The sequence below is a fragment of the Argopecten irradians genome, chromosome 2 (assembly GCF_041381155.1).
Source record: "Argopecten irradians isolate NY chromosome 2, Ai_NY, whole genome shotgun sequence".
NCBI classification, from domain to species: Eukaryota; Metazoa; Mollusca; class Bivalvia; order Pectinida; family Pectinidae; genus Argopecten; species Argopecten irradians.
Window position 1 is genome coordinate 3,514,974 of NC_091135.1, and position 13,994 is coordinate 3,528,967.

The following is a 13,994-nucleotide window of genomic DNA, read 5'->3' on the forward strand; positions in this document are numbered from 1 at the left end:
AACCATGTAGACAAAATACAAGTAATTCAAACCATGTAGACAAATTACAAGTAATTCAAACCATGTAGACAAAATACAAGTAATTCAAACAATGTAGACAAAATACAAGTAATTCAAACAATGTAAAAACAAAATACAAGTAATTCAAACAATGTAAACAAAATACAAGTTAATTCAAACAATGCAGACAAAATATACAAGTAATTCAAACAATGTAAACAAAATACAAAGTAATTCAAACAATGTAGACAAAATACAAGTAATTCAAACCATGTAGACAAAATACAAGTAATTCAAACCATGTAAACAAAATACAAGTAATTCAAACCATGTAGACAAAAAATACAAGTAATTCAAACAATGTAAACAAAATACAAGTAATTCAAACCATGTAGACAAAATACAAGACAATAATTCAAACAATGTATAACAAAATACAAGTAATTCAAACCATGTAGACAAATACAAGTAATTCAAAACCATGTAGACAAAATACAAGTAATTCAAACAATGTAAACAAAATACAAGTAATTCAAACCATGTAGAGAAAAATACAAGTAATTCAAACCAATGTAACAAAATACAAGTAATTCAAACAATGTTAACAAAATACAAGTAATTCAAACCATGTAGACAAAATACAAGTAATTCAACAATGTAAAAACAAAATACAAGTAATTCAAACCATGTAGACAAAATACAAGTAATTCAAACCATGTATGAACAAAATACAAGTAATCAAACAATGTAAAACATAAAAACAAGTAATTCAAACCATGTAACAAAATACAAGTAATTCAAACCATGTAGACAAAATACAAGTAATTCAAACCATGTAGACAAAATACAAGTAATTCAAAACCATGTAGACCAAATACAAGTAATTCAAACAATGTAAACAAAATACAAGTAATTCAAACCAATGTAGACAAAATACAAGTAATTCAAACCAATGTAGACAAAATACAAGTAATTCAAACAATGTAAACAAAATACAAGTAATTCAAACCATGTAGACAAAATACAAGTAATTCAAACCATGTAGACAAAATACAAGTAATTCAAACCATGTAGACAAAATACAAGTAATTCAAACATGTAGACAAAATACAAGTAATTCAAACAATGTAAACAAAATACAAGTAATTCAAACAATGTAAACAAAATACAAGTAATTTCAAACAATGCAGACAAAATACAAAGTAATTCAAACAATGTAAACAAAAATACAAGTAATTCACAAACAATGTAGACAAAATACAAGTAATTCAAACCATGTAGACAAAATACAAGTAATTCAAACCATGTAAACAAAATACAAGTAATTCAAACCATGTAGACAAAATACAAGTAATTCAAACAATGTAAACAAAATACAAGTAATTCAAACCATGTAGACAAAATACAAGTAATTCAAACAATGTAAACAAAATACAAGTAATTCAAACCATGTAGACAAAATACAAGTAATTCAAACCATGTAGACAAAAAACAAGTAATTCAAACAATGTAAACAAAATACAAGTAAAAAATACAAGTAATTCAAACCATGTAGCGACAAAATACAAGTAATTCAAACCATGTAGACAAAATACAAGTAATCTCAAACAATGTAAACAAAATACAAGTAATTCAAAACATGTAGACAAAATACAAGTAATACAAACAATGTAAACAAAATACAAGTAATTCAAAACCATGTAGACAAAAATACAAGTAATTCAAACCATGTAGGACAAAATACAAGTAATTCAAACAATGTAAAAACAAAATACAAGTAATTCAAACCATGTAGAACAAAATACAAGTAATTCAAACCATGTAGACAAAATACAAGTAATTCAAACCATGTAGACAAAATACAAGTAATTCAAACAATGTAGACAAAATACAAGTAATTCAAACCATGTAGACAAAATACAAGTAATTCAAACAATGTAAACAAAATACAAGTAATTCAAACCATGTAGACAAAATACAAGTAATTCAAACCATGTAGACAAAATACAAGTAATTCAAACAATGTAAACAAAATACAAGTAATTCAAACCATGTAGACAAAATACAAGTAATTCAAACAATGTAGACAAAATACAAGTAATTCAAACCATGTAGACAAAATACATGTAATTCAAACCATGTAGACAAAAATACAAGTAATTCAAACAATGTAAACAAAATACAAGTTAATTCAAACAATGTAAACAAAATACAAGTAATTCAAACAATGCAGACAAAATACAAGTAATTCAAACAATGTAAACAAAATACAAGTAATTCAAACCAATGTAGACAAAATACAAGTAATTCAAACCAATGTAGACAAAATACAAGTAATTCAAACCATGTAAACAAAATACAAGTAATTCAAACCATGTAGACAAAAATACAAGTTAATTCAAACCATGTAAACAAAATACAAAGTAATTCAAACATGTAGACAAAATACAAGTAATTCCAAACAATGTAAACAAAATACAAGATATTCAAACCATGTAGACAAAATACAAGTAATTCAAACCATGTAGACAAAATACAAGTAATTCAAACAATGTAAACAAAATACAAGTAATTCAAACCATGTAGACAAAAATACAAGTAATTCAAACCATGTAGACAAAATACAAGTAATTCAAACAATGTAAACAAAACTACAAGTAATTCAAACCATGTAGACAAAATACAAGTAATTCAAACAATGTAAACAAAATACAAGTAATTCAAACCATGTAGACAAAATACAAGTAATTCAAACAATGTTAAACAAAATACAAGTAATTCAAACCATGTAGACAAAATACAAGTAATTCAAACCATGTAGACAAAATACAAGTAATTCAAACCATGTAGACAAAATACAAGTAATTCAAACAATGTAACAAAATACAAGTAATTAAACAATGTTAACAAAATACAAGTAATTCAAACAATGTAAACAAAATACAAGTAATTCAAACAATGTAGACAAAATGCATGTAATTCAAACCATGTAGACAAAATACAAGTAATTCAAACAATGTAAACAAAATACAAGTAATTCAAACCATGTAGACAAAATACAAGTAATTCAAACCATGTAGACAAAAATACAAGTAATTCAAACCATGTAGACAAAATACAAGTAATTCAAACAATGTAAGACAAAAATACAAGTAATTCAAAGCAATGTAAACAAAATACAAGTAATTCAAACAATGTAAACAAAATACAAGTAATTCAAACAATGTAGACAAAATGCATGTAATTCAAACCATGTAGACAAAATACAAGTAATTCAAACAATGTAAACAAAATACAAGTAATTCAAACCATGTAGACAAAATTCAAGTAATTCAAACCATGTAAACAAAATACAAGTAATTCAAACCATGTAAACAAAATGAATGTAATTCAAACCATGTAGACAAAATACAATGTCAAATTTTCAAGGCAACCTCCCCTTTATCAAAATACATTTTGATATAACAAACATGATCACATGATACAGAATAACCAATAAAAGCTACAAGAAGACAATGAAAGGTAACAAACTGATATAGGCATTGCGCCTGTTGTCTAATTCTTCTAACAATACTTTGTATTTTTTCTTTATATTTGTATTGTTAATAAAATATTCTTAATGACTGAAAGAACACAAATAATAATAAAACCCTTCACGAATTAACCAGGGTACATAGCATTGATGTCAAAAGAACGCTAGATATGAAACTGTTGAAATTGGGCAAATATAAAATTAAATTTTGTAGCGAGATTGGACTGGGTAGATCATTAGTGGGTAGTTCAGTCGGTAGAGTTTCCTGTGATAAACAATAATATTTCCAACCTACATACACAAACCATTAACATGTCTGCCTTGTGCTCTATACATGATTTTCTGTACAACATCATTGTAAAGTGAAAGTGACAGTATTTTTAGCCAGGGAGTTATGGACAAGATCTTCGTATCTATAATTCGCCAGTGTTAGAAGGTGACAAGTGCAGACTAATCTCTATCTAGGCAGGTAAAAATAGCATTAGCCACCAAAATAGAAACATAGGAATAAAAGTGTTGTATGGTTAAGTTACAGACCGGTGAGACATTAGAATGATGACTGGTTACCCAACATATCTTCTGTCTAGTCAGTTACACAAGTTACTAGCTTCTATTACACTACTGTTATAGGTCTGGTTTGGGCCCCCAAACACACTGGGTTTTTTTTTTTTAAAGATGCTCAATCGCCGACAGAGCATAAATGATATTCATCATTTGAACAATAATTGGTGTTTAATACGTGTGGACATATGTCTAATTAAACACAAACAAGAGATCCCAGAGGGATATTGGCGCCCACCAAAGAATGATCTATGTCTGACAAACGAAAGAGGGATCTTTTCTCTGCTTTTCAAACTTTTACTACATATTACTACATATGAAATTTGAGAAAGATCCTTTGAGAACTATCTGAGATATATAACGGTAACAAATATCAATTATCAAATTCCAAGATGGTGGCCTGTCGGCCATCTTGTTGACCAATTGGTCCTAAAATTCAACATGCACAACTAGACCTGTACGGGAACCTGCAAAAAACAAGAGATCCCAGAGGGATCTTGGCGCCCACCAAAGAAAGATCTATGTCTGACAAACGAAAGAGGGATCTTTTCCCTGCTTTTTAAACTTTTTCAAACACACTGCATATAAAATTTGAGACAGATCCTTTTAGTACTTTCTAAGAAATAGTGGTTACAAACTTCAACAATGAAATCTAAGATGGCGGCCGGTTTGTCATCTTGTTTACCGATCAGTCCCGAAAGGCATTATGGATCAGTCCTTAAATGTACTATGCACAACTAGGGTACAAGGGGAAACTATGCATGAAATTTGAGAAAGATCCCTTCAGTACTTTCTGAGAAATAGCGATAACTTACTTTAACTATCCAAATCCAAGATGGCCGTCAGTCAGTCATCTTGTTTACCGATCGGTTCCCAAAATGCAATATGCACAACTAGGGTCCTAGGGGAACCTGTATATGAAATTTGAGAAAGATCCCTTTAGCACTTTTTGAGAAATAGTGATAACAAACTTTAACCATTAAAATCCAAGATGGCCGCCTGTCGGCCATCTTGTTGACCAGTCGGTCCCCAAAATGCAATAATGCACAACTAGAGTCCTAGGGGAACCGACATATGAAATTTGAGAAAAGATCCCTTCAATACTTTTTGAGAAATAGCGGTAACAAACTTCAACTATCAAAATCCAAGATGGCCGCCTTCACCGATCGGGTCCCAAAATGGAACATGCACAACTAGGGTCCTAGGGGGAAACCTATATATGAAATTTGAGAAAGATCCCATCAGTGCTTTTTGAGAAATTAGTGGTAACAAACTTTAACTATCAAAATCCAAGATGGGCCGCCTGTCGGCCATCTTGTTCACCGATCCGTCCCAAAATGCAACATGCACAACTAGGGCCCTAGGGGACCCTATATATGAAATTTGAGAAAGATCCCTTCAACACTTTTTGAGAAATAGCGGTAACAAACCTTAACCATCAAAATCCAAGATGGCCGCCTGTCGGCCATCTCGTTGATCGATCGGATGGTCCCAAAATGCAATATGCACAACTAGGGTCCTAGGGGACCCTATATATGAAATTTGAGAAAGATCCCTTCAGCACTTTCTGAGAAATAGCAGTAACAAGAATTGTTAAGGACGGACGGACGGACGGACGGAAGTACGGACGACGGACCACGGACGAAAGGCGATTTGAATAGCCCACCATCTGATGATGGTGGGCTAAAAATTGGAGACAGATCCTTTCAGTACTTTTTGAGAAATAGTGGTAACAAGCTTCAACTAACAAAATCCAAGATGGAGGCCTGTCGGCCATCTTGTTCATCAATCGGTCTCAAAATGCAATATGCACAACTAGACCCCTAGGGGAACATAGTCATACAATTTGAGACAGATCCCATCAGTACTTTCTGAGAAATAGTGGTAACAAACCTCAACTATCAAAAATCAAAGATGGCGGCCTGTCGGCCATCTTTGTTCACCGATCGGAGTCCGAAAATGTGATATGCACAGCTAGACCCCATGGGGAACCTGCACATGCAATTTGACACAGATCCCTTAAGTACTTTTCTGAGTAAAGCGGTCATCAGATGGTGGGCTAAAAATAATGTAAAATAATTCATTTTGCCTTTGGTGCATGCGCAATCAGTACTTCATTCCATATAAGATATAATGCCACAGAATTTTTTCGGGATGCAAAAAATTATTTTTAATATTTTTAACTTGAAGTAAAATTTGAATCTCTAACTTTTCAATGATGGTAATGGTGTAAAGTAGGTTACTTTTGTAACTGAAGAAAAATACCAAATCGTCTTCTCCAGTGTTTTTTATAGTGAAAAAGTGCCATTTTTTTCAGCGGTGGAGCATCTTGAAAAATAAGTGTTAAAGATATTACCAAAGTTGTTTAAGTGTTAAGATATTACCAAAGTTGTTTTATTTGAAATAGTTAACTCAACCTTAATTCAAACGTAATATGGAAGTTTTCTAATTTTGAAGCTTTATGTTGTGGTGGTACCCATCCAAAATATGTATAAAGTAATTATTTGCAAATTTGAAACTTATGTATTTTTTCATAGTTTTGTCAATACAGTACTATTAATCTTGAGTTATTATTTACTGAGAATATGAAGGTGGTTACCATATCAACGGTAACTGTAATGACCTGTACACAACCATCATACCTATTGTATCATAGACGCATGTACTCATTATTTAAAATTCAACAATTTGATCACTATGTATCGGTTTTGAATCTTTAATGGTGTTTGCATGGGACCACAAATGCTATATTTTAACCTTACATAGTCCTTTTTTTTCCAAATATACATATATCATCTTTTTTTCTTTTTCTTATTTTTTCCTTAATTTGTCCTAGCCTTTTCTTATGTGAGACCATCATCTTCCATTGACTGGTGACATTTTTATATCAATTATTTAAAAATCAGTTTAAGATCAGGGATTAATTAACATATATGTCAATTAATGCTTAAATTCATTATTTAAATACCGGTAGAAAGTATTAAACACATTAATCTGTATGGGATTCTTCTTCCCACTGATGTATATCCAGATTGGTGATGTATAATAAAATGTAAATTTCAGATAACTCAATTAATTTGAGACAGTTAAACCTGCACGTATCAGATATCATCTACCACTGGCAACTACGTTCACTGCCTGCACAAATCTCAGCGATTTCTATATTTCTACTTTAATTTTGCCTTGGTGAAACATGATTTCAAGGTAATTGAATTATGAATGATTTGTTAATCTTTAATTCTACGATTGTAATATTACACTTAATATAAAATAGATGATATTGTGTCAGGCTTACACAGATGAAGACTTAAAACCATTTCAGAATTACGTAATACATAACATTTCCAGCAGAAATGATGAATTAGGGAATTTAAATCTCTACCATTACAATTTAAATCACATTGATTTTCCATTTCCTTTATGTTTCTGCAGCTATAGAAAAAAGCTATTCGAGTATTTCCCATCTGTTACTCCTATGGTATATAATGAATGAAATGAAGGTTAAGATCTTCCAGCTGACCAGCTATACATACTCAATATCAGATCTCTGGCTCCTTTAGGAACTGACAACAAGCCTTGAAGATTAACCTAATTGACCTTAACTGAAGGTCAAGGTTATTTATTTGAACAAACTTGGTATCCTCTCATCTCTATAAAGTGAGGCCAATCCCAGGTCTCTATTTAGGACCAATTAGTTACCGACAACAAGTCATTTAAGGATTTTAACCACATTTTGACCTAAGTGACCTTGAATAAATATGTCAATGTCATTCTTCGAACAAACAATGGTTAGTGCATGATAACCCAATGTGTAACAGGACTGGTGCAATATCACGTCTTTGGGATTTTATGTTTTCAAAAGAAAAAAATTAAGAAAACAGCTAGTTGACAAGCATAAACAAAATTGCTTAAATGGATAAATTGGGAGTTGATTACGAATTCGTTCTGATGGAAGTGTTCAGGCTGTTTTCAATATTAAGGGGGCCACACGGTGGCCGAGTGCTTAAGATGTCTTGACATATTACCACAAAGTCCCTCCACTTCTGGGTGGCGAGTTTTGAATCCCATGTGGGGCAGTGTGCCAGGTACTGAACCGCGTGGTCAGTAGTTTTTTTTCATTTTCGGCTTCATACTCCGGCCTTTCTAACTGGCAATTAGTCCTTACATGACCTAGGCTGTTAATAGGATGTTAAAACTAATAAACAAAAAAACAACCCCCAAGATACAAATTTTTTCTTCGATACAAGGCTGGACCAATTGTCCCAAAATTCATTCTGTATTACTCAAAATCCAAGATGGCTACCTGCCCCCTCCACCCCACTGCCATAATGAAAACCTGTATACAGGTGAACTATATCCCTGTGCTGCTATGTATACCAACACAATGTTTAATCTGTGGCAGCAGTTGTAGAATTGAATCCACGTACTTTTCTAGTGAACCTAAGGGACAAAGGTAAATCTAACATGTGGCATTCCCATCAGTACTTCTAATCCGAAAACAGTGAGTCCTAACCTGTAAAATACTATGGTTAATTAAAGACTTACAGAGTGAAGCATGACAGGAGTAACTTTTTCGCTAACTAAAAAAATGAACCAATGTAAGAGCTTCCTATCATGTTACAGAGTATTTGTCATCTATAATCTATACAATGTAGCTATGTTGTTACAAAGATTTACACATGAAAAAAAGACTAAGGAAAGAAGAATGTAACATGTGGAATCTTAATTTTCTCTGAATTCTCCATATATAAACCAAGATTATATGGGACAAAGAGGTAATTCTAACAGTGTGGAGAAAATATTGTTGAATTTTCCAAGCGATATCTGCTCCTTTAATCGAGACATAAAAACAACAGAATTACATATTAAGGACAGTCACAAATGTTCACAAAAACACAAACACATATAGAACATACAGATAAACTACAGGGACAATTGCGATGGGTATTGTCTGGATGATCTCTTCTGTATATATATATGTATGATTAGTTCAGAATCGCCTTAGGCTTACAAGGTTTATCTAATGAAAGGCATATTAAAATGGTGTACAGGTTAAATCAAGAAATTATGAATTATCTACATGCGTAGACACTAAGTGTAACAAATGTGAGCGCCGTCTGCTTGTTTCTGACCATTACGAAATGTGAGGAAACTCCCCCGCAGTAGGATCTTGGTAAGGGTAAAAAGGAAGACAAATTTACATAACCCAATGATAGCAGATGAAGCAGACAGACGAAAAATTATCATCTGAAAAATTACAAGGAGAAAATTTTTAGATCCTACATAACTGTGACAATATAAAGCAATTAGATGAGAGAATTAGGAGAACTAATTGCAAAGGGCAAAGAGAAAAAACAAACAAATTATGAGAGCACACGAGAGATTATTATGTCATCTAAAACTTTTCTGCTCTATTTTCAATTTTAATGTGCAGAAAACATAAACCACCCTAATGAAACATGAATAATAAGCATGTACATGACATCTAAATGACATAACCATGAGAAGAATTTTATACAGTCGAACCATTCATAATACAACACAAACACCATAAACAACCAATCAGAATTGAGCTTGACTTTGCTGACAAAATACAACTAACACCATAAACGACCAATCAGAATTGAGCTTACTTTGCTGACAAAATGCAACTATCACAATAAACGACCAATCAAAATTGAACTTACTTTGCTAGCACTGGCATCACCAAACCGCCTGTGATTATGACAGAAATGGTTTTGTCTAGAAATCACTTTAAAACCAGAAAACTATTCCAAAAGGGAACAATCAATGAGAGAGAAACAAATTTTATTGCTGTGGTAATATATCAAGCCAGCTCAAGGTGAAAGCTAATTTCTTCCAAATGTCTTCAACAATAAGAAGTGTTATTTTCTTTGTTTCCCTGTCACGTTCTGGGAATATAATCTTGTTGAGCTCTTATAGGAAGGCGTAACATGGTTAATGTTTCAAAGGACGGTTACCCCCTACCCCAGGGAATCTAATGCAATATTAACTAATTGGTTTCGTGTAACTGGCTTGTTGGTTTTTAAAGTCTTAGGGACAATATTAGTAGACAAGAGTCTACCACACATCAAACACTTGGATCTAATTTCACTGTGGACCGCCTCCAGCTAGATATTCTTGCAAACTTTCACATTTTACATCACACAGAAAAACAGAAGGGAAAATGTCAACTGTAAAAAAATAAAATATTGAATCCCCTGGCAAATCTGAGTGCAGCTCAAGAAATTATTTTCAATTTAAACATTTTTTTTTTATCTTTGGAGCAGATTCCCAAAGTCTTTATATGAAAGGTTAGGTTGATCTTAAACAGCAACAGTGATTGTGATCCTACCCACGCGATGTTCAAACAAATGGCCTGCAAACATAGTTACAATTTTATTGCAACGTTTCATATTTTGCGAAAAAAAAAAAAAAAAAATAACCAATGTGTACTTGACAGGAATCCTCGGTAGATTATCAGTCACGTTCAGAACCCTCCTCAGAGAATCAGCTCACTCGCAGTGTAATATTGGCATTAAATCACTTTGTGGAAATTCATGTGAGTTTGCAGTCAGTAAACATGGAACTTTTTTGTAGTTTTTATGGATTGATATTTTTAACCTGCTTGTTGTTCATTAACTTGTGCCACAGTTCAAAACAAGTGATTGCCACTTTGACTCAAAGTTCTTAATGCAGTAATAGTTAAAGTGCAGAAATGATTTTTAGGATCTATAAAAGTCTAACATAATTCACCAGTTCTTTAACACGATCCCTCACCTCTAATTTTTTAATATATTTTGTGTGTTTTGGAGATATCTGGTGGTAATATTGATAATGTTTCCTTTCTGGAAAGCCTAATGTATCTTGTTGATTCATGGGACTATTAGCCGATAAGTTTTGAGGAGGTCTAACCGTCTTTTATTATTGTTATTGGTTCACAGCTCAGTTTGCATGTTTTAGAAAGACAATTTATTGGATTTCCTTGATTGGTGTCCATGATGTGTCTGTTCAGGGAAGATCATACTGTATCCTACCATCACCCTAAGTAGAAATTTATCTGTTTTAGAAGGTCTCGCATTTTCATTCTTACCTTGGTTCGTAGCCGTATTTTGCCTGTTTCAGGAAGGTCTTGTGTTCGTTGCGATGGTTGATCTGAAACTATGGTGACTTTTTTACGCAGAAGACGAGCTCTTTTTTTCTCCTCTGGCCCACCTAGAGTGTTGAGAATGGTCTCAAAGTCATCCCAGGCGGTCTGGCAGGCATACAGTTCTTTACCTGAAAATAAGAAAATTATGTAAAATACACTTGAGAAAGTACCCAGAGCAACAAACTGATATCATTCGAAGATCACTCAATACATCTCAAGAATTTAAAATGGGATTCAATTAATTTTGGCCCAGTACACAATAAATAGATATAAAACCAGATGTTATTTGTAATGATCTTGAATACAAAAGCTGACAGACACTTTGTAGTTTATGAAGGTCCAAGGGGCCTGCAGTGCAGTAACAAAACAAGGCTGCATGCCCTTTGTAGGAGTTTAGACAAGGTTTACTTTTTCATTTAAATCTATTAAAACTTAATAAATATCAAAGAAACACAATTTAACAAAGCATGACAATTTATTGACTCGTGCCCTATCCGGGCCTCGAACTCACAATCTACGGCACCCAATCACCTAGCCAAACATACCTGCGTCTTCTACCACTGCGCCACATCCACGTCCCCATTACAACTTAATGAAATATATGTAAGACGCACATCAATTCCTTTGCCTCCCTATAATTGTTTGGGGAGGAATGGATGTGATGGGTCAGGAAATGGAATGCAAAGGATATAATTTTAACAATATTTCTTGGTTACAATGACCTTGATCTTTGACCTTTGGGCCTAAAAACCAACTCGTTATTACCTTTGGGCCTAAACACCAACTCATTATTAGCTTTGGGCCTAAAAACCAACTCATTATTAGATAAGTACTAAGGAGTGCATTTAGAATATTAATTAGCTTTGAATTAATTAAGTAGAATTATTATAAATATTACCATGAAGGAATCTGTGTAGTTCAGGAAGAGCAGGATGATTTCTTTCTTCTTTTGCTTGTAATGTGAGGATTTCCTCTGGGAAAACAAAATGGCAGCCTCCATGTGTTACCGCGGAAACCATGGTAATGAGTGTTGTAATATCTAAGTTTACTTTACGGATTTGTAGTGAGTTATTAGAATGACTTTTCCCTGTAGCACTCAGCATCTCTGATACATCATATTTTGGGACGGAGAGTAAAAGACAAGAAATAAATAAATCTTTCTCATTAGATCCTACACTAGATATATGACTGTGTGACTGATCGAGATTCGATGGTGTAGTGTGGATCAGCTGAACTGGAGTGTTTGAGGAATAATCCCTTGTATCACGACCAACTGATATCTGGTCACAGCTCCCTGTACTCTCTGTACATATACTCTGGTGTGTTTCCGTGTGACTAAATTTTTCTGCGTTTGGTGAGGTGCTGCTGATTTCTGTTTTAGGTAACATACAACTTTTGTTTATTAGAAGTCCGTCAGAATGAAGTAGCTCTTTATGTGGCACAAGTTCTTGTTTTGTTAACTGAGGTTCAGATACAAAAGATTCCTTATGTGATACAGGTTCTAGTTTCGTTAACTGAGGTTCAGTTACAATAGGTTCTTTATGTGGCACAGGTTCTTGTTTTGCTAAATGAGGTAGCTTTTGGCTTGCACGATTTTCTGAATAAAAAGACTCGTTTGAAACAAGTAGTTCTGTTTTTGATGCAAGTTGGTCTTGATCTAGAGCATGTAATTGTTCGTTAGACACAGGTAAGTCAGTATAGGATCCAGGTAATCTATCTGAGTCAGAAATATTTGTCTGATCTGTGGATCTTTCATTGTCAGAAGAAATTTCGTTATTTTCCTCATCTGTATAATCCTCGCTATCCTCGATACTGTCTTCATCATCACTGTCCTGGTATATATCATCGAGGACCTGAAGTTTGGCTGTAACCTCTCGGTCGACCTCTACCCTTTCACCCCATACTCTCACTCCTTTGGCCTCTAGAGCCTCAGCCATCGGTTTGGTCACTTGGCTGTAGAAAGCGAAGTGGACGGTGGGTGGACGGAAGTTAACAGGGTTAGTGTTGGCACATGTAATGTAGTCATCAGCCTGACTAACAATATCACGGTCCCCGAACTGTCCTTCACCTTAAACAGAAAAATATAAAGATTCCATTATTACCACTAATATAGAGGAAGATACCATAGGATATTGAACCCTGTGACAACTAAATAACATTAAGTCTGTTCCTTTGAACCAGAAATTATCCTACAATCCCGACTAAAGGTGATGAACGAACCATTTGGTAATTACTACAAGGGCCTGTCGTATTTAAAACAATGTCTCAAACATACTTTCCTTTTCACGAATGCATTCCTGTATAATATTAGATATGCTCTGATTTTTCACTTCTTTCATTGACTAATACACTGTCACGTGGAGGGCGATATTTAGCTTTCAACTTGGTGTTTCCATTTTTAGAAACATTTTTGGATTTGGTCCATAAGGTGTTATACTGCCCTGGTAGAATATCAAATAATGACCTTGTGCTACGCTCTCAGTCATTATTTAATTTTACCAGGACGGTATAAAACCATAAGGACATCAGCAAAGGTCCTTCATTGATAATCAATCAGAATATATCTGATAAACCAAGACAGACTCCTAAAATGTTCACCTTTCAGGTTGACAAAATCGGCTCAAGGTTTTTTCGTCAATATAACGGTGGTCTTTATATGTAAGTTTATACATGATCTCAGTAAATATTACACCCAGTTATATATTTCAATAGTCATACACATTATGTAATAATGATAATAAGGTAAACAGA

The 13,994-nt window shown here is 33.4% G+C and overlaps 1 protein-coding gene across 1 annotated transcript in view; it reads right to left on the minus strand.

The window, feature by feature from the left end:
* Positions 1 to 13,994, minus strand: part of LOC138314166 (UPF0415 protein C7orf25 homolog) — a 111,171-nt gene that overhangs the window by 9,711 nt on the left and 87,466 nt on the right. The window contains exons 4-5 of the mRNA XM_069254352.1: positions 12,142 to 13,311; positions 11,187 to 11,371 (exon numbers count right to left, since the gene is read on the minus strand). Coding sequence (XP_069110453.1) covers positions 11,187 to 11,371; positions 12,142 to 13,311 — 1,355 coding nt within the window. The remainder of the gene's footprint in view (positions 1 to 11,186; positions 11,372 to 12,141; positions 13,312 to 13,994) is intronic.